The sequence below is a fragment of the Anneissia japonica genome, unplaced genomic scaffold (genome assembly GCF_011630105.1).
Source record: "Anneissia japonica isolate Jap-2015-1 unplaced genomic scaffold, ASM1163010v1 scaffold2284_len378405_cov197, whole genome shotgun sequence".
Classification (NCBI taxonomy): Eukaryota; Metazoa; Echinodermata; class Crinoidea; order Comatulida; family Comatulidae; genus Anneissia; species Anneissia japonica.
The window spans coordinates 198,621-221,352 of record NW_022735924.1 but is presented as its reverse complement, the minus strand read 5'-3'; the positions used below and the strand labels follow the sequence as shown (position 1 = coordinate 221,352).

Sequence of the window (22,732 nt, the reverse complement as noted above, 5' to 3'; positions counted from 1 at the left end):
AGGATCTTTTAGCAGCACCTCTATCTCTATGGCATGGATTCTCCTTTCCAACTCAATTATGTACACATTTCAAAGGTTTTAAAGATGGATCAAAGTGGACAAGACCAATGCGCATAAGCTTCACCATCCCAAATGCATTTATGAACTAGCAACCTTCTATAAATAAAATAAATTTATATTTTTATAGATTCAGATACTGTAGTACACAGGGTACAATTATTCGAGGGATGTCACAAATGTTGATGTTCATGCTGCATGCCAAGCAAAATCCGATGTCAGTGCATGGTCTTTTGTTGGTATATACTCAAATGTCAGTTGGAAAGACAAGGATTCACACTGTAGTACAATTACTAGCAGAATTTCTATTGAGTTAAGGTTATGACATGGCCTATTCATCTAGTGACAGACTTCTTTCTTATATCTTCTAATTGTTTGTAGAATTTATCTATAAATGCTAGGTTAAGTTATCTTCACTAACTTTTAGTGTAGGAGCATAGACTGTGATAAAAAATGATTGATCAGAAATGAGAATGAGAGGTAGTTAAGGAAAAAAACAGTGTGTGCAGGCTTAGATATGTTTTTTTTAACCTGAATAAATGTTACTCATAAATGTTGACTTATGAAATTCATTATTAGAAGTGTCAAAGAATTTTTGAATATTTATTGATTATTGTTTCTATGATTGATGGAGATGTTCTATTTTTATCTGAACATGAATTACAACGAGCAGTCGTTCACATTGAATCATCTACAACATTTCTTCAGGGCATAATCATTTATTAAATTAATTTTTCTAAATTCCTATTAGTTTGATTGATTATATTTTGGCTAACAGCAGATGGATTTTATTGTCCAATGATAAAATCAGAAATCCATTTCCTTTGGCAATAACTAAAACAAGGATCTCTTACAGATTCTTCGAGCGACTGTTTAAAATAAATTCATGATTATCATCCATAAAATAATCCAACATAAAATTTAAAAATAAAATGAGTCTATCAAATACATGAATTACCTGGAAATACTGCTTACCTGTGTGTCAACATATGTATCTGTGTTTGGTTCTACAGCTAACTCAGCCTCCAGTATCTTCTCTACTGGCATATCATTGTTCGACCCACTAGTGCTCTCAACCTCCCCATCTCCACTGCACTTGTCTTTGCGTTGCCTCTCTTCTTGAACGGCTGTCAAAACAATGGCTTAAGTGCTTTAAAATAAGATCAACTTTCCATGTAATCTGAATAGCAGTAGCCAGTTACATTAAAACTGTTTTTCTAATTATGTTTTTCTTTCATTTCCAGCAAGTACAAAACTCATTCTAAGGCTTTGGGAATGGAGTTAGACATTCATTTATTACCCTGTTTTCAGGATGGAATTAAGCTATGCTCTACAATATACATTATTATATCATTATGAGGCATATATGGAGGACAGTTGTTCTCCAAACATCTAATAAAATCATGAGAATTTTATATTTTTTATTTCATGAGTAGAACTATAGCATGGTGATTATGGTCAGACTATATGCCTTGCCTCGCACACCCAGCCTCTCAAATCATATGACACAATTTTAAGTATTATAGTGTACAGTACTATATTTGGGATGAAATCAATTCACTTCATGTTATCCAATTAGACAATGAATTGTCCCAAAGCTCTTAAAAACATTGACTAATTAAAGGCTATGTTCTCACACGGCAGCTAACGGTTAGCAGGATCCGGATCCTCCTAACCGTTAGCTGCCGTGCGTCCATGCGAGAAAATCCCGATCCGGATACCAACAATATGATGATCGAATCACTGGAAATTATAAATGCGTACGTGTGATTGATTGATGATAGAAAAGAGCTCAACTTGCTAACCGATAGCGCTTGCTAACCGTTAGCGTATCCGGATACCGCTAATGGTTAACGCTAACCGATCGGGCGTTCTCACGCAGGTGCTAATGGTTAGCGCTAATGGTTAGCTCCCAATCCGGATACTAGGGCTCTCGTGAGAACCAGGCTTGTGTTAAAGTAATTTCTTTTTTACTTGTTCTGTCATCTAATTAATTGCATTGTGAAAGCAAATATAATTTTTAAAATAATTGTAAAATAATACCATACAGTACTCAAAATGAAAATATTATTGCGATAACATCACAACAAATATGAAATTTTTAAAATACATTAAAAAATGTAATATTATTGAAAATATAGATTATTAATTTCACATTTCATTATACACACGATTTGTTCATATAATAATGAACATGAGAATGAGTCATATCATAAGTACAAAGGAATGCGTAATGTCTGTTACTTCTTTCAAATTCAATGACCAAACGCATTACAAGTGCCCACAAGCTTTTCATTCATATCTATGCACAGACATGTATTCACTTCATAAATAATTCAAAATGGTCAAACCTTACTGATCACCAACACATAACCATCACTATCAATCACATTTAATATGCATTGCTTCATACTTGATGAACTCTCATTTCACCCAATGGTCATAGCTAACTGACCATTCATAACTAATCAGCAATGATCAGAACATACTGACCATTAAGGAATAATAAGTAGCATTGCATAGGAGGATACTGCATTAAAATGAAGAAGCTGTAGCTTTGTTGTAAGATGTTTGCTTTCCAATCCCACAGTACTACAAACACTACAGACATTCTCATACTGAAAATACCTTATTTATAGCAGGAACAATAATATCAGATTTGTTTCGTCTTTCAAACTCAGTGATGTTTGATCATACACTGTTTGATAAAGAGGGGTCCAACTTCCTACTCATATGGAAGGACGCATACTGTTATCAGAATACCCACTATTTTCATCACATTCGCAAAAGTACCAAACATACACTTGGCAGGGGAGGGTGTTGACAGTGTAGGCATCTGTTTATCTTATAAAAAAGACGAAATGATCATCTCAAAATGACATAAATCATCATATTCCTTGTACTGAGATGGAGGGAGAGAATTACTGAAAGGTGTGCAATTGTCCTCTTGTGAAAATAATTAAATAATGATGACCCTTTAAAGCATACACGATCAAACAAAGTTTGACCAAACGCTGTTAAGTCTGGTAGACAAAACTTTGCCTTTAGCTTCTAATTGAGTGGCAAGTCACTTGCTGTTTGATAACAATTTAATGTAATATTAATAATCAGATATATTTGGTGGATTTCTTCTGAAAGATCGTCTTTTCGTCAGATTCATCTCCTCTGAGATCAAACATTGATATTAACACTATTCAAGCATGCTGCGCTCTTTGTATTAACACATTATTAGGTTTTGTTTCCAGTTCGATGTCTTTACAAGATGCAACATTTCCCCAGACTAAGAGCAAAGCTTTCATAATAAATACACTGCTCAAATCAACAACATTTAATTAAATTTCATAGAACACCCATTAAGTATGTGCCAAATCAGAATATCTTGGAAAATAATCAGTTTATATGATAAGGAAACCTAAAAAATATCTTTTCAAAAAAAATCCTCATTTATAATTTACAAGAGTACCAACCTAGAATATTATTGGTATCGGTATAAGCTTTCGATATTACATGAACATGATTTTTATATTATATGATCAATAATTTTTTTTTTAAACATCACCAAAATTTCAGGAGAAACTTTGTGCTTTGCATTCGCATGTAAGAATTAAAACAATGCATGACCATTTTAAAATGTAGGTGGACATCTGTTGAAAAGTATGTGGAAAATATTCATGATATATCATTTTTTATTAAATGTTAAAAAATTATCAAATATTATGAAAATAGAAGAAATTGGCTTCAGAATTCAATAAAGAATAAATAGGGCCTAAATAAATAAAATATATTTTATAGGTAGCAAGAGAAGTTTTATACATCAAAAAGGTAAGTTCAGATAAATTTGCAAGTCAACTGATATTTATTCATACTGAATGCTTGTTTCATTCTCTCATTATTCTATTTTTGGAATACCAATAAAAGCCTAGAACATTAAATGGATAGCAGGTCCATGATGATCTTTGAGAAGTACTCAGCCTGTATTAGAATGCAACTATGAATGCATGCTCCCAGTAGGAGTAATGTTGCATTGAGTAATTGCTGTCCGTCAGCCGATTCCAAGGAGGTATACACTTCCATTTATTGCAATTTACAACAATCTAAGTAGAATATTCCAGCCAGATTCTAAGTAATTGGTTTGTATGTTCAGTCAGTAAAAGCATATTCAATCACCAATGCTGAATTTTACAGTGCTTTTACACATAACGAAATGGGATAAAACACATTACTGTTACTTCGATGGGCTGAAAAAATATTGAATCCCAAAAAAAACCAAAAAAACAAAAAAAACTTTTTTTGAACTCGGGTAGCTTCAGCAGTTTATGTAAATTATGTTAAGTATTATTGTAATACTATTTAACTAATAACAATTGTGAAATCTTCGAAATAAAAACAATTCTATAGCCACATGTACTGTTTAAAATGTTCTGTTTGAATATAATGGAATTACTGGTATTGGTAACTACTGTATTATTGTTGAATTATTCAGATTTTATTTTATATAATTTCAATACTTTTTAAATTTTAATCAGTCCATCATAAATCATGCTTTATTTTTATTTCAATTTTATTGTTTTATGATTTATTTTAAAATTTTGAATTTATGTATTGTTTTGTAATCTTTGTGCAATGTAGACCAATCATAATTTAGTTGCAAAACTACCAGAATGATATTTTGAAATAAAACTTAGAACTTAACTGTTCTTTTAAATAATGTATAGGCCTACATCAACATACAAAAGTTCATTATTCCTTCCCTTACTCAGTACATCCTCTGTTACTGCCATCAATCTCTTACCACCTTTGACAAACTTTCTCTTTTCTCACTCCTGACAAACTGATCTCCTTTCTTATAGGTTTATCCACTTTCTACCAAGTCCCACGCATTTGGCACGAGACTCGCACATTTCAGGTGTTTCTCAGGCTCTCATGGTCAAGAACCAAAACCTCACGGATAACTGTAATACTGTACTGCCAAATGAGAAAACTTTCCTGTAGTTACCTATATACTGTTCTTTCATACTGTCTCGATAAAAAAATCCAAACTGTGAATATATCATTGTTTTACCAAGCGAATATCAAAGAACATACGCTGCCATGTGCACAGCTCATGTCATAGTGGACATGTGGATGGCTTGAAATGTAATAGTCAAGTAAAATTGCAAAATTGTAACAAATTTTTAGTTTAAAATTAGTACTCCAAAATTAGCAGCAAATTTTTCAACATGTAGGGAGAAAACACAGGGGATTTGCTTTACAGAGTGGAATTGAATACCTTAGTGGTTGCCTTCTAATCCCAGGGTCCTTGGTACAAGTCCTGTCACAGCAGACTTTATCTCATGAACAAAAACAACTCTAGTCCCTAGGCCTCACTCATAAAGAGGCTTAGTTTATAAAGCATCATTCCATCCTGTAAGTGGCAAAAATATACTTGCTACTGGATGTTGGGGGGGGGGAGGGGGAGGAGAGGGAGAAGTCTCAAGCATGCAAATTTTACTTGGAAGCTTTAGCTTTGTCCACCTATCAATAAAATTGATGCCTCTATCTCTGACAAATGGACCATACTGCAAACATACCTTCTCTTCTCATTCCCATGGCAATACACTTTTGATATCTGCAATACTGGCATCGATTCCTTTGACGTTTATCTACTATGCAGTTTCTTTCATCTCGGCAGGCGTATGATAAATCTTTACGTACTGTTCGTTTGAAGAATCCTTTACATCCTTCACAGCTATACACACCATAATGTTTGCCTGTTGAAAACAAAAATGAAATTTTTGTTAATTACATCAATATATTTGCTATATCCGCAAACTTAAAAGGTAGTTTTACAAATATGATCATCACAAATTTACACAAGTACTGTATCTGTCTCTTATTGAATATTCCTCTCGAAGGCGGTGTGCACACTACTAGATTCATGTAACACACTGGTGATTTTGTCCAAGGGTGTGATATGACATCAGCATGGACAAATCCTGCTTAATAGTGTACACAGAACTTTAGAATGTGTATGAAATGTTGATTTTATAATGTGTTTAAATATTAAAGTCAACACTTTCAAAGCAGTACACCCTATCCTTTTCTTCCAGCATCCTGTTTGTATTTTTATATAAATATTGACCTTAATAACTACTTTATAGCATATGGATAAAGTCCTACTGTACTGCTTTGATGGGTCAACATGCAGGCTGTATGAATTATGTCTAGTCCTTACAGTAAGTTGTTATCATCGCTTCATTAACCAAGTAGCAATACTCAACATGGTTGCTGTCTAATTGCACAATACAAAATATGGCAATGCCATCAGTGGTACACACTGTATTAAAATATTTGAACTAGTGGGAAAATAACAAGACCTTTTTCCCTGTTGATAGGCAGTATGGATGAAAGGGGGAGAGGATAGAAAACAAACAGGATCTTCATTAAGAAATTTTAAGTTCAACTTATAATTGTTCATAAATAAATTATGTGAGGAATACAGTATGATGGGGTCAACATATTTTCTTATCTGAAAAATGAAATGGAAAAGTTATTATTTGAGAAAGGTACTACAGTATTGCCAACTTTATATTTCAATATATTCAAGTAAACCTGATTGTGATGTCTGCAACATAAATCCCAATTATTTTCCCAAAGTGATAGAAATGCAACAGAATGTTATAATCCTATAAGAACCCAGCATAGCAAAATGAATAGGTTTCATGAACTTCATATAATTCTGTATAATCTTAACAGATTAGCTTTCCAAATCTCAAATTGATAAAATCACCTTTACCACCATGTAGACAACACATGCTAATAAAATACTGTAGTACTCTGGCTTCCCATCTCTTCCAAGGTTTTTCCTGTGTTTCACTTATTGCTGTGCCAAGTTCTCAGGTGAAGGTCATTAGAGTACAAACAGCTGCTAGATTCTACCCTCTCAACCAAGTCAGAACATAGAGGAAGACTTTCAGGCTCATAGCATCACATTCTTTATGTCTTTACAGATCATGTCAGTCACATAAAGACCTTGTCTCTTCTAACCTCTACCCTGTAGTGGGTTTTAATTTAAGTCTTTCTTAAAAGAACAGGAAACAGTATTTTTTTTACAATTACTTCCAAAGAACTACTACGGTGCTGTGCCATATTTTAGGGAATTGACATTTAGGTGTGGGAAGCTATGGGATAATAAGCTGGGATGTAGTAATGGTGGGTGGAGCCACCTAGCCTTGAAGTTTCCACCCAGTCTAAAGCTAATTTCATGGCCCTCCACCCACCCTCATAAACCAACTTTTACATCCTTAAAATCCACTCTTATTATTTAGAGTTTACCAATGTTATCACATACCCACCTTTAAAATGTCTATCTATCACCCACCCTTAGTTTTCTACAGCTACAACACTGAATAGGTGCCCATCCCCTCTGAAAGCTAGCAAGAGAATACCCCTTTAAAATATATGAAATCTTAAACTAATAATAATAATAATAATATTAACAATTTTTAAAGCGCAAACATCACCACCAAAAGGCGCAGTGTCAAAACAGGTAGAGAACAAACAGGAATCACAAACAACAAAGTGTGAACATGTTTATTTTTTATTTGTAAATTTTATTATTGAAAATTAAAATAGAAATCAAAATGTAGACCTACCTTTTCATTTTGTTAAAGTAATACCATCCTTTCTATTTCTTGCCAACTCACTTAGCAGTTATACAAACTATCATTTCTTTTTTATCAGTTTTTTTCTGGTATATTTTACATTAAATTTCATTGCATCTTATGTTCCCTTTTCTTATCTTTTCCTTATCTTTCTTATGTTACCAATTACTTATGTTTCCTTATTTTATTTTATATATATTTTTTCTCTATTTCTTTCTCATGTTACCTTATCTTTCTTTTCTTGTTCTTTCTCATGTGACCTTTTCTTTTCTTTCATTTTTCTTTCTTATGTTTCTTTATCTATTCCTTTTAGTTATCTTAAGTTTCCAGTTTTTTCATTTTCTTTGTCTTTCTTATGTTTCCTTATCTTTCTTTCTCTTTTCTTTCTCATGTCAGATTATCTTTCTTTCCTTGTTCTTTCCCATGTGACCTTTTCTTTTCTTTCATTTTTCTTTCTTATGTTTCCTTATCTATTCCTTTTCATTATATTTCTTAAGTTTCCTGTTCTTTTCCTTTTCTTTGTCTTTCTTATGTTTCCTTATCTTTTCTTATCTCTTAGCTTTCTCATGTTACCTTATCTTTCTTTCATTGTTCTTTCTCATGTGAACTTTTCCTTTCTTTCATTTTTCTTTCTTATGTTTCCTTATTCAATTCAATTCATTATCTTTCTTATGTTTCCTTTTCTTTTCCAAGTCTTTTTGTTTCCTTATCTTTTCTTTCTCATGTTACCTTATCTTTCTTTCCTTGTTCTTTCTCATGTGAACTTTTCTTTCCTTTAACTTTGCTTTCTTTTGTTTCCTTATTCAATTCATTTCATTATCTTACCTCACTCATTACCTACTCATGTTTTTTTTTTTTTGTTTTTTTTTTTTTTTTGACATCGAAATTCGAACATACTGAATGCCCACTAGGTTACCTAGCTAGCGAACTAAACACAGTTTTAAAACATGATCGATCTAATAATAAGGTAGGATATAACAAAACAATAAAGTTCTAACATTGTTTATATAGTAAATTGCAACATTGCTCACGTGTTGAAAGCTGGTAAACTATATTTCAATATTGTTTACGCATTGTTTATCAGCCCGACGATCCAGACTACGATCATTGCAAAGCTAATTAAAATAACAATGACCTTCGTAGTGGTTCGTAGCTACGTTCAAAACGTACCTATGAGCAGATTACGAGAGGTTACGCACAGATACGAAGCGATAATTTGTGTCTGTACTGTATACTATTAATCTTGATAAAGCTCCAAAAGTTTCACTAATTGGATAATCTATGATGTATATTATTCCCACAGAGAGAATATACGTGAAGCTAGCCATCTCAAAACCAGCGTACTTTCGCTAAATGTTCAACTGAGAAACTTGCTAAAGAATGTGGTAGTATTCAGCCATCCCAAGGCAAAACAATGTAACTGCACAAAAACATAATAGCAGTTACGTTGTTTTGCCATGGGATGGTCGTATTGTATACTTTGAAGCAAAGCCGTAAAACCTTTACTCCTAACTTTGGCAATAGTAGGTTGATACCAGAAAATGACCTCCTATATCATTTTATAGCTTATAATGTGGAGAATATGAGTATATTAATAAGTTAATTTTCTTGTTTTGGTAACTGATTCTGATTTTGGCATGGCAGTATGATCAATGATCTATATTATTTCTACAGACCTACTGTAATAAATTTATTCATAGTAACAGACCTACAGCAAATCTTGTACAAGGAAACTAGACTAGAGAAAATATGTGGAATAAACAAGACTATCATAGAATAATATGTATCATCAGAATGCCATATCTTGTGTATTGTCCTGACAGTGATAGTATTATTTGAAGGCCAAGTGTGAATACTCTAAATTCCAGGACAAAAGTCGCCAGTTCTATTATTCTTTTCAAGTAGGAATGTCCTTTGGATTAAGTTAGTTTATTCTGGTGCGTATCCGTTTATCGTTAAATAATGTTAGCAATGATGAACGTATACCATAAATCATATCAATCTAGTTAATACAATGTTTGTACATTTGAATGCATAAAAGTGCGGATGAATTTAAATACATACGAATACATGCAAATGCAGGGCCATGCACAGAGATTCTGCACAAACAGGTACAGTACATGAATACTGCAGGGATGTGAACAAACATGTACACCACTTGTTAATGCAGACTTTTATGTGTGAATGCATGTGCAATCACAAGTAGTAGATGCATGTGAATGCAACATGTGAATGCATACTAACATTGCAAAATAAAAATATAAACGACAGCATACATTTAATGTATTCTAGAAAGTATATGCAGATGTACTGTTTTCAGAACAAACATGAGAATATACACAGCTGCATACAACAATAATACATTACAATACGTGTGAATGCAGTCATACTGAATATATCTTAGAAGCATGTGTTTACGTGTGTACAGTAATGTATACATGCATACAAACACAAGTAGGCACATGTGAATGAATGAATGCATGATGATGCACATGTATATATTAACATGTGACATAAAAATAAAAGAAGTCTCTTTACAAACTAATGTAACAAAAATTGAATGTACCATACTAAACACATGTGAATGTATACATGCATACAAAAACACAAATAGGCTCATGTGAACGCCATAGGCATGTGTAGAATTGGGATGTTGCAACCATATTGACTATAATAAAAACCAGATTTGCTTAACATGAAGTTCTATAATATTCTACATGAAGGCCTATGATCATGCTTATTGTGAACAAGTTTTTGATGAATAAAAATGATGATGCTAAAAAACTGAACTGATAGCACTTATTATTAATTACTTAGATGGGAGAAATAATGCAAGTGATCCAGGTAGCAAAAACTACATTATTCATGTATCATTTCACTAGACCAAACACTAAAAAATATGACCACCGATTTCTTCTCTTTTTTTTTTTTAAGCCACAGGCACATGTGTGTATTATTAAAAAGGACATTGCATGAATATTCTAAGCATTTACTGAAATTTATCTGTATTAGGAATCATTATTCTTTGATGAATGAAATTCTAAGTGCACGAGAGGAAACATGTGCATATGTATAAATTTGTAAGTAGATCTAGTTTATTAAGCACATGTAAATAATGTATGTCCATACAAATGTGCTTTGAAAGTATTTATAAAAATGTTCACCTGTGCGAGCATACAAGTGTAACACACATCATATTTTAACATTACTGTACAAATATATAAAGCACATGTGCTTAGAAAGTATACTGTATGCAAAAATAAAAATTTTGAACAATACTTTATACTTCATATTTTTATGTAAATTACAGTAAATGAGCATTAATGTGTGTGAAATTCTCCATTAACCAATTCAATATTCACCGCTTTTTAACAGAGATTTTACATTGTGTGTCTAAAAATATTGAATTTAATTCACAGATTCCATGGAACATTAGAATTTTGTATCTTTTTTTTTTTCGTTGAACCATTTTAAAGGACAGTAATATGGACTCTGAGATCATTAAACACTGATACATTTCACCTTTCTACTTAATTAAATATTCTGGAAAAAAAAATGAAAATTTTATAAAAATAAAGTATTTGAGCTAGAATTAAACAAAAACATATTCATGATCAGATCAAAACAATGTATTCAAGAACAGTTCTACTGTATTCTATTTATGATTAGAATTCTTAATCATTGTAATGATTAAATCATTAAATCACAATATATTTTTAGTTGCCAGTCATCTATTGTAATTGAGAGAAATTTTGTAACTAAAAAAAATAAATAAAAGTTATCAAAGATGTACTATGAAATAAATCCATTACCATTAGTTGCTAACAGAATCACCTTTACCAATACTAACTTGGATATGTGGGCGTACTGGCAGGGCATTAAATATTGTAATCTGTTGTCACATACGCCAGGGATTTTATTCCTTCAAACAACTATGATTAGTTGAAACAGATCTACCAACTAAATCTTCACTTTAAGATCAGTTCTGTTAACCCTGGTATTATTTCCAATTGTCTTTGTATGTCACCAATATACCACAACATAGTACCAACATTAATCATCTCTGAACAACCATATGGCCCCTGAAATAATACAGATCTATACACCGGTAATACCTCTATTCTATCAATGCTAATAAAACATTAATACTTATGGTTCTAGATTATTCATTTAGTATTCAGTAAATATTAGACAATATTACTTACAAGCTATCCTGGCTTTAGAGTTAGCTTTTTCAATATTTTCGAGCGCCAGTCATAGCCGCACCTCGGTGACGCGATACATAAATGTGTTCCAGTGACCTAACTTCACACACAGCATTCAATGACAAACGCTGGTTACAACTGGCCAAAAGACCACGAACGTGCAAGAATTCGGAACTTATCTACTAGTAGTGTCATGTGGGACATTGGCGTTTTTTTCTTGTAATCACATCAGTGATCATACAATTGCGTTGTACAGTAGTGCTTGAGTACCGTAACATATTTACATGTTAAATCACTTCATATTGAAAACGGTAGCTTTGATTGTGTTTAATCAGAAGAAGGTTAATGAAATCACAGTCATTTGAGGAAGGCATCGTACCATGAAGCTTAGACAACTAATTTATAATCCATTCATAACATGACTTTTTTTCCAAGGCTTTCATGAACTTATAACATCCCATGGGTAGCATAAAGATGCTCTTAAAACCTCCCTCTTTGGAAATGCATATTTGCCAAAATTAAATTTTTATGAAGGAGCAGGTACTAAATTGTCATCAATAACTAGGAGGTCATTCTCATCAAGATGAAAAAGGCAAAATGTTACGTTCCTAAATGAAAATTTTACTCTATAATAATAATCAAACATTCGCTAGCACAGCAATTACAGTATTCTAAGGAATGATTTCCCAAAGAACATGAAAAACGTGAATATTCAAGAAGACTTGTACTTTTTCAGGATTTTCTGTATAAATGTTTCATTATAAATATACTGACATATAAATGATACTGAATAATTGATTAACTGATAATTCAATCCTGTAATATTGTACTTCCTCTAAGATAAAACCACATTGATTATATAATGTAAATATTCTTGCAGTTGGTTAATCCGGGTACGCATAATGTAGCCTTACACAGATATCTGTACATGTGCACCATAACATACATCAATCTGTGGGTTATCTTGTTCAAATATATTGTAATTTATGCTAATAGATAAAATATTGTTGTGTTATTATTATTAGTTACATCAGGATTGTTGTTCATCAGGTAAAGTCTGCTGCCATCTGCCAGTGAAATGTACATATTACAGAAAAATACTGTATTCAACAGCCTAAAGTTGAATTATTATTATTAATATTAGTCATGAACTATACAGTAACATCAGAAACATCTCATTTTGAAGAAATGTTTAACAAAGAAATGTAAAAAATATAATTAATTAGTCATTATTTGGTGTTAAACTTGAAAAGTTATATAGTTAGATAAGATTAGGTTTAAATGGACAATGAAGAATACAATTCTATAATACATTTTATAAGAACAATGAGGCTAAAATTGCCTTTAATTAAAAAAATTTAAAATAGGTTTCTTTTATAAAAACCCATATTTTTTATAAAAAAAGTCCAAAAATATTCAGGAGAAAAAAGACCATTGTAATGTATTTAAAATTCTGCTTGGTCTTATCTGTACCTTGTGTGCAGTAGATATAATTATGTACCAATACTTACAGTCCTGAATACTGCTATTAGGCCTATGTATTTATTTTGTATATTTGAAAAGTGTGTAAAATTGAAACAAAATAAGAACATTTCGAGCCTGAAATTGGCCAAATAATAATATTGAGCCTGGAAAATGTTTTACTAATTCTTACAAAAAAAAAAATATATGTACAATGACATGCTAATGTTAACCCTATATGCCCCATGTGTGTAGCCAACACCATTTATTTAATACATTGTTCAAGAGCAGTCATGTTTGAAGATCAGGTATTCTGTTATGTGATCAATCAATCAGAAATGGTAAAGTGTCCAACCTCTAACCTTTATTAAGCCTGTCGAATCTGCACTGCACACACAAAATTTCTTTAAAATCAGACTCCGGAGGGAAAAAAAAATTTGATATGTTTGTAGAACTGATTTTTATAACAACTTTTTTCTGTCTTAGAAAAATCAGTTCTACAACATATCAAAAATATTTTTGATCCGGCATCTGATTTTAAGAAAAGCACACAGCTATGAACAAAATATATAAACATTTTTTTTTAAATTGTTTGCAATGTTTGATAATTCTAAGGAAGAAATAAATAAATATAAAAATGCATTGCCAGGCAGTCAACATGATTTAGAAGTTCATTTACTTAATTTTCATCTCATGAGCCTGCTTGTGTTTCAGCAAGAAAATGATAGGCAGATTTATAATGTTAGTAGCTTGTCCATGAGAAAGTAGACTACTTGACTGGAATGCTTGGACCAGCTAAACTTTGCAACTACTGTACATGCAAAATGTCAAGGACATTACAAAATATATTTGCCTGAGGGCATGGAGCAGATGGCACACCAATTAGGCACTGGGTCTACATAATATTAATAAACTGCATTCCAAGGACAAATCTAACTAAAAATTACCTACCTTAGTTCAGCTTAATATAATTTTTCAAATATTAATTCACTTAAAAATAGCTATCCGAAAAAAACATTACACTTTTTTTTAGTAAGAACCAGTAAAATTTTGCCCAGGCTGTGTGTTTTTATTTTTTGGCCGATTACAGGCTCAAAATGTTATTTGTTTTTATTTTTACACACTTTTCAAACATAAGAGTATTTATTTTACAGTCAGTATATTACTTTAATGTATTATAGAGGGTATTACATAGTAACACCTACTGCAAGTTAGGTACGTACAGATAGGTTTGTTGGTTTTTTATAAAAAAAAATAAATAAATAAAAACCTTATTTGATATTTTACCTCAGCCTCAATTTGTTCTTAGTTTGTTCTTAATTTTTAAAGAGATTTCAGCCTCAGTGTTCATATAAAATGTGTTATTTAAAAAAAAAAGAATTGTACTTGTGCAATAAAAAGTATGTATCAATAAGAAAAGAAATAACGAATTTTGCATATAATTTTGTTAAAAATGGAGATAACAATATAAGTTGAAATTTACAGGTTTAAAAAGTCACTGAATATATTGAGCTACCTTATCATCATTTTTCCTAATAATAATTCTCAACGCTGTGATAACTTCATTACATGCGAATGTGAATTGCATTACCTCATTATAATATGGTGATGTTGATCCTACCATGAACAATTCTTTAATGTCTTTGTATTATTTTAAATACTAACAAGGATTGAAAAATATACTAGTAGTAATAGTAATCACACTTTTTAATATCAATTCTACAACTTCAAAACAAATCTGTTATTAGTGAAACGACATTGTATTGATAATACTGACTAAATGACTACGTAGTATTCCTATGATGGAAAAAAAAAATTAAAATGGCTGAAAAGCTCTGTTAATAGGTGATATCTAAAATCATGGTGCCATTTGTAAATGATGACGCCACTGCCAAACCTGGTTAACATAATGTATGCATGAGCTGTTATGAATATGATCGGCCTAGGCTGCTGGATTGGGTAGAGAGATCAAATTTCCATGGTGAAAGGAATTCAATCTGGAGGGAACAGCTGGAGCGTAATTGCTAGGCTCAGCTCCCTACAGCTCACAACATAAGTGCAGAAATTGTGTCTCTAATACTGCAATACTGTAGACACGTCATATAGTAGAAATTACTTCCAACTTTGCCCTCGTTCTATGAAACATGTTTACCTGCAACACAGCACTCTCATCTAGAGATTTTCTATTTATATCTCCAAATAAATAATATGAAATTAGATATAAAAAAAAAATATAAAATTCTGAATTCAATGCTAAACTTCTGAAAATATTACCCATTAAATAAAACTGAATGTATCATTTTTATTATTGAACATTCAGTAAAGATTGCAAGTGACTGAAAATGAGGAAAGAGAAATTGAGTTGATGGGTGAGCGGGGGAATGCAGAAAATAATATATTTCAGTAAATAGTAGGAGCAGTTGACGCAGTGGTTGCATTTTCAAAAACACTCACTGTGCATTGGGCAAGGCACTTTACCTACGTATTGTCTCTCTCCACCCAAGAGTATAATTGGATACCTGGTTTAAATATAATGTGGAGATTAAAAACAAGTGCTTCTTTTTACAGTAGTAAATTTAAATTTAAATTTAGTAGTAGATTGAGATGTAATAAACTGTATGTTAATTACATTAGTCCTGTGATATCCTGATTTTGCTAACTACTGGACAAACATGGGTATGTTATCCTAACCCCTTTTGTTTATTTTGTTTCACAAATTAAAATGTGTACATATCATGATTAATGGAGGTAATGACAAAATATAAAGTTTTAGAGGTGGAACTATATTTAAATACCTAAACTAGTGAAATATTTCATGATTGTTTTTGTAAAAATTTGTAGAATAATTTTGGTCACTGTCCATCATACCATAGCAAATGAATAAATACAATTTTTGATAAGATAAAAAAAAAAACAAATTTTAATAAAAAAAAAAAAAAAAAAAAAAAAAAGTAACTGATGATTGCTGCAGGCCTAGTACAGCCCAGCAATCTGTTTTATTGATGACACAGATGTTGATTTTTTAAAATCTTTATGTTAACTGTGATCTAAAAAAAAAAAGTTTTTAAATCCAAGTATGAAACAAATTATTTGATTTTCAAAGGTTTTTTAAATGTTGGTGATTTCTTTTATGATAGGATCTTGCTCTGTAGGTCTCCCTTTTAGAAGCCCTGCACTAAAGCTATGTGGGCTTGTTATATAGTGTTATACCCAAAGGTGGGCTTTCCATCAGTAAGTTGTTGATCATCTATGTTTTATTTGGCAACTATGTACAGCAGTTATTTTCCTTATTGGCCAGACAATTTTAACAGTTAAAAGTTTGTGTGAACTATAACACGTGTCATTTAGCTAGATCCATATTCCATCAAATATTATAATAAACATATTCAAATAGTTTTATCTGATTTGCTCATTATTGTTGTAGGACTGTTTAATTGTTAATAAACCAAGCACAATGGATACTAAAAATAATGACTGTAAATATTTTTTCTACATGTATTATTATTTATGATGAAGGTAACTATGCCACAGGTCAGAATTGTGTTGTTTGCAAACTAAACTTATTGATAAAATACATAATCAGTTTAGCCTTATTGAAATAATGATCAAATAGCCATGTTTATGATAGCAAAGTATAGAGTACTACAAGTGTTACGTCACAATACTACGTGATACTACTCCGTTGCTATCGTCCCAATAAAAAAACAGACAAGTTTTATATTTATAAGAATCAATAATATCATCATCTTCATAACATCAGTAATGATGCTAAAATATTCATTGAATAATACAAGGCAACACCATAGTCCAAACACAATCATCACAAAATGATATTTTTGTATACCAGCATTAATATCAGCAAAAAAAAAAAGACAGGTAAACTTTCAAAAAGTCATTATGAATGTCATTCTCTAGGCCTATAATGCTCTACAATTTGATAATACTACAGTTTGCATCTACTGTGATTGAAACTGAAACTATAATAATTACATACAGTATTATATTCTGTAACTAAATTCAGTAGCATGTAATAATAACAACTTGCCCTGAGTAGACCAAAACAGCTATGCAAATGAGTAATGAATAATCAGTAAGAAGATAGTATAAGCATTGACATATTATATCCCTTGAATGACAATGACCTAGAGAGTTAAAACAGCATGGATGGCAATGACCCACACAGTCAAATTATTATTTATAAAAAGATGGTAAAAATAAGGTCACTTGAATTATTCTATCAAAACATCTACAATCTCTTTACTCATGGAGCTAAGTATTAATAATTAAATAACTTATATAGAGCAGATTACCGTTGTCTCACAAATGACCTTTAGTAATTATACAATATGAAACACACAAAGGCCTTGGCATTGGGTGATATCATTATTGTTAAATTATATTATCACTATTAAATTGTTTGTTTGGCTTTAAACAATATAGATACTCCCATCTGACATGAGAGTGTTACTTCAGTGTGAAACTCGCACAAAAGAAACCTTCCTGACATGGTGTTACTTCATTGTACCACTTGAATTTTTCCATATGACCCTGTTCTAAAAATATATCTTCTATGCATACTCAAAATATCAAAAATCTAGATTAAAAGTTACAATTTACATACATCCAGAAAACATTGATTATTAGCAAACTTGTTAATATTTTTTAAAAGGGGTTGAAATTACAGTTACACATTAAGACAGGCCATCTGAATGTCAAATTTTCATTTTCGTAACATTACAGTAAAGCCGCATACCCGGTAAAATTTCACTAAAAAACAATTTCAGAAAAAATGCATGCATTACTCTAATTATTATAAACCAGGTCATTTATTGGCCTAAATTTTAGTTTTACACACTAGAGGAGAAAAAAAACCTAGAAATAAAGACTATTTCTTAAGGAGATTGCCAGTTTCTCGACGGCTTCGTTACTAGGAAAATTCGGAGGTTGTAGATCGCATCCGCTGGCATGCTCTCGCCAGCTGATTTTTGTGTATGTTATACAGTAGAGTGCATTTTTCTTTATTTTTTTATCTCGCCCACTAATGCCATGACAATCAAAGATGTTTCAATTATCCCACAATTAATTAACATTGAGCATTAATTATTCCAATTTATTGAACTATTTGCATCGCCGATACTATCTTGAGGGATAAATGAAGTGCGCCTTCTCTAATGAGAGTTTTTGTACCTCGAACCTCGCAAACAGCTGTCGATCGAGTAGGCCTAAGATTATGTTTGTGTAATTTTCAAAACTTCGGACAGAAATAATTGTGTCAATACTAGCAGTGGGAAATATCATGTCGGCTATTTTTGTCTCTGATAACAGAACATAAAATCAAGGTAGGCCTAGGCCTAAACTAGCCGTGTTACAAGGCTAATGTTTCCAGCAACTACTATATTTCTTTACCAACCGACCTATTGCAAAATTAAATTTGAGTCTTATTTTGCATTTTTGGTTCATGTTTAGGAATGTGTAAATTCGGTTAAACTAGCAATTTTGTACCTAAAATAAATTTAAACATGAATACTCACTGTTAAAACAGCAGTTTTGTAGCAGTGATATTTTAAGCAATGACATGGCTAAAGAGTTAACACTTGAGTTAGCCCCAAAGTGCTGCCTCTTTATTACTGTCATCTTTGCATTTTTGGAAGATGTTAATGAACACTAGTTGAAAATTGATACCTTAATTCTGTCTGTCAATATCGTAGTATACTGTATGTTAGATAAGTCTAAGCTACGGGCTGACAGACAAGTGCTTAAATGGCTTAGCAGCTGATAGTGTAGGCCTACTGCCTGTAGGTATAGACTTGTTACAAGAGAGACAGGCTCAGAGGTTTACTCCATCGAAAAAACCGAAAAGCCTGCTCACAGTGCAATGACGTTTGCTCACAGAGAATACTATAGAAAGCTGTTTATCAACATAAAGCAACTTTGGTTCCCTGTACACTTCTTAACAAATTGCTATTGATGATGTAGTGAACAGCCTTGGGCTGGGCTTGGAAGCCAGTTGTAGTTGAGGACATAGGTTCAATGGCCTACTAAGGAGGCTGTTCACCTTTTTCCAATCTGAATCTTAATGGAATGAGTAAGGATTATAATCTTTTGAACATGTTATACAGTAGACATTTGAGATTTGAAATAACAGTAACATTTACAGTAGGTGCAACAATAAATCTGTATAATTCTACAAACCTAATGTTTTCTACAAATCTAAATGTTTTTTTTTTAAATCAGTGAGCAAGAAATGTCTCGATCTTGATTTATTGCAATACTGAAATAATACATCTAGGATAAACTCAACCATAAACACTCACAGCTTTGGAAGAATTAATAAAACATGAGACCTGAATACCAATCAGTCTTTAAAATTGATTAGTTACAGTATTTTTAAAATTATACAGTAAGCATTACTCGACTAGCAACTATTGTATTTTGTTTAATTATATAATTTCATTTAATTGACATTAAAACTGAGGGAAAACTAGCTAATAGGCAAATTATGCTGATGTAGGAACACTCCTACAATGATATTTTTTACATATTAATTTTTTTTTCCATCACTATTTTGGCTATTTTTCCATTCAAACTATCGCTTACTTCTTGGTAAACCTTTGCCCTGCTACTGTAATCAGCAGTTAATGGCAGTGAAGCTATACTTATACCTGGAGCATGTAACATAATGGCAGTGAAGCTACACTAATACTTGGAACAGATGTAATCGGTCAGTTAATGGCAGTGAATCTGCAAAATACCTGGAGCAGATGTAACCAGTCGGTTGATGGCAGTGAACCTGCAATATAACTGAAGTAGTAACCAGTCAGTGAATGGCAGTGAAGCTGTAATATACCATGAGTAAAACTGGAGTAGATGTAACCAGTCAGCTTATGGCAGTGAATCTGCAATATACCTAGTGAAGATGTAATATATACCATTAGTAAAACTGGAGGAGATGTAACCAGTCAGATAATGGCAGTAAAGTTGCAATATACCATCAGTAAACCTGGAGCAGATTAACGTTATTTGGTGACAGTGAAGCCGAATATACCATCAGTAAAATAAGAACAGATGTAGATGTTGCTAACACTGAAGCTGCAATACACTATCAGCATCAGATAGCCAGCACATTATCAGTAAATAATAGAGATGTAACCAGTCAGTTGATGACAGTGAAGCTGCTGTACTCCAACATCCAGTAAAAGGGAAACAAATACAGCCAACCTCAAGTAGATGTTTTTTTTTTTTATTAACGAGCAAGAAATATGTTGACGCAGACAGACAGTCACAACTGTTAATGGAATGGAGGAAAATAAGGTAGCGAAATCCAAAAACTTCATTGCAAAACAAGTTAATGTGAAAAATCCAAAATGTATACCTTGTAATTAGTAAGTAACTAAGAAAGAACATTAATTGTGATATTTTATCATGTACTTACAACAAAAATTCAACTGAATTAAATACGAACAAAATTTAGCCAATAAAAAGTAGTTCAATGCACAATTGGTTATATTCCAATTAGATTCCGGTAAATTAAATTGTTGTGAATATTTGACCAAACTACAATATTACAGGTTTTTAATGTAGAAATTTTACAGAAGATAAGATTTTCCTTAATAGCTGTTACAAAATGAGAATATATAGTTCTTTCTAAATACCCGACTTCAACTTTAATTAATTTTACCTTCTAGCTATACTTGCTTATTCTGCAGTACTTGTTTTTGAAAAAACAGGATTCAAGAATTTGCTTTCGCAGACCTCACTCGATAACCTGACTTAAGCAATGATGATGATGTTTTCCACGTTCACAGCATTGATCTCCTTAACATGTCCTTTAGTTTGTTCAGTTTTAAAATATTCTAATTTATGATTTATAAATAACTCACCATATCATCTATGTGAATGTAGACTTTTAAAACAATTTATCAAGAATAGTTGATACTCGGCCTTACTGTAAATATGATTTTTTACCCAATTACGACTATCATATTATAAAAACATCTCCAGAAACATTTAGAAATTAATGAGACAATAATATAGTATAACAATGCAAAAACTGCAAGTAGATTAAAATAAGTTTTGGTGATAAAATTTGAAAATATAAATATTAAGTTTGGATCTTGTCACACGTAATGATAAACTCTGCTATTTTGTAGATAGAAAGGATTTATTTTGTTACTTTTACATTATCATTTCATAGAACATTAATCATAAAAATTGTAAAACATGTCATGAGGAGGTTATCAAATTTCAGAAAGAAGCATTATTTATGTGCCAGAACAGGCAAATGCATCACAGTTTATAATTATAATGGGGAAAAAAGAGAAATGCACTCAAGAATTGCTGAAAATGCGAATGCAAGTAATGTACTTTGGAAGTCTGACGTAGAAATGCTCATAAATACACCACAAACACAGGTTGATCGTAGCCAACCGGAAATTCAAAAACAACCTTGTCAATATCGCAATAATCAGTCTGATGAAATAAGGAGTTTTATTCATACCTTTTGGGGCAGTTGGAGGCTGTTTTAATAAATCAACTTAGATTAAAGCACTCTCTCTATGGATTTTTTTTTTTTTTTAAACACACTGTCAAGTCAATGTGGAAGTATAAAAATATAAAGTATAAATCAATATATTAATTATTTTATTCATTTCAAGGAGGCTGTAGTATAGTTATTATAGCTTTTAATTGAACATTAGAATAAAAAAGCTTTCTTACACATACCAATGTAACCATCCATACTTATTTGTTTGCATGGACTCTTAAATTGGTATGTAATAATAAATTCTGAACTTATAAAACATATGTAAATCCATTTTCCTGTCTCATTAGAAAATAACCTACTTTTTCCAGATATGTAAATCAGGGGTATTATTCAATTTTTGAAAATATTTCTCAAATTTCAGTGATTTAAGCACTGTATTGCAAGGTGATGAAGATTTGGAACAATATAACTTATAAGCGACATTTTATAAACTAAAAATTAATTACATTATTTTATTAATTTATGTTAATGGCTAAAATTAGGCAACTATCTAACTAACTAAATCCTTTCCGAGCCTCTGGGGCTCATAGGGCTGGAGCTTAACCCCAGTTTCTGTAGTGTGAAGCGGGTGAGAGTTGTACTCCCCCTGGACGGGACACTAGTCCATCGCAGGTTAGTCCCCAGCAGATTGCTAGTACTCATTGATACAGGTGGGTGGGCTGAAGCAATGTAGCTAAAGTGCCTTGCCCAAGGACACAAGCGAATCTGCACACAATGGAAAATATTAACATCAAAATTTGTTATATTTGCCAATATGCAACAAGATAAATTATTGCAAAAGTTTCGAAAGACTGCAAAAGCTAGGTGTAATGATGTTTCTAATG

The 22,732-nt window shown here is 31.8% G+C and overlaps 1 protein-coding gene across 5 annotated transcripts in view; it reads right to left on the bottom strand.

The window, feature by feature from the left end:
* The window catches only part of LOC117116704 (retinoic acid receptor RXR-alpha-B-like), a 76,236-nt gene that overhangs the window by 16,993 nt on the left and 36,511 nt on the right, over positions 1-22,732 (bottom strand). For 3 of the 5 annotated variants that reach the window (XM_033260804.1, XM_033260807.1, XM_033260806.1), the window contains exons 3-4: positions 5,628-5,807; positions 1,033-1,199 (exon numbers count right to left, since the gene is read on the bottom strand). In XM_033260804.1, the coding sequence (XP_033116695.1) occupies positions 1,033-1,199; positions 5,628-5,807 (347 nt within the window). The remainder of the gene's footprint in view (positions 1-1,032; positions 1,200-5,627; positions 5,808-22,732) is intronic. The other 2 variants (XM_033260805.1, XM_033260808.1) reach the window with 1 other exon arrangement.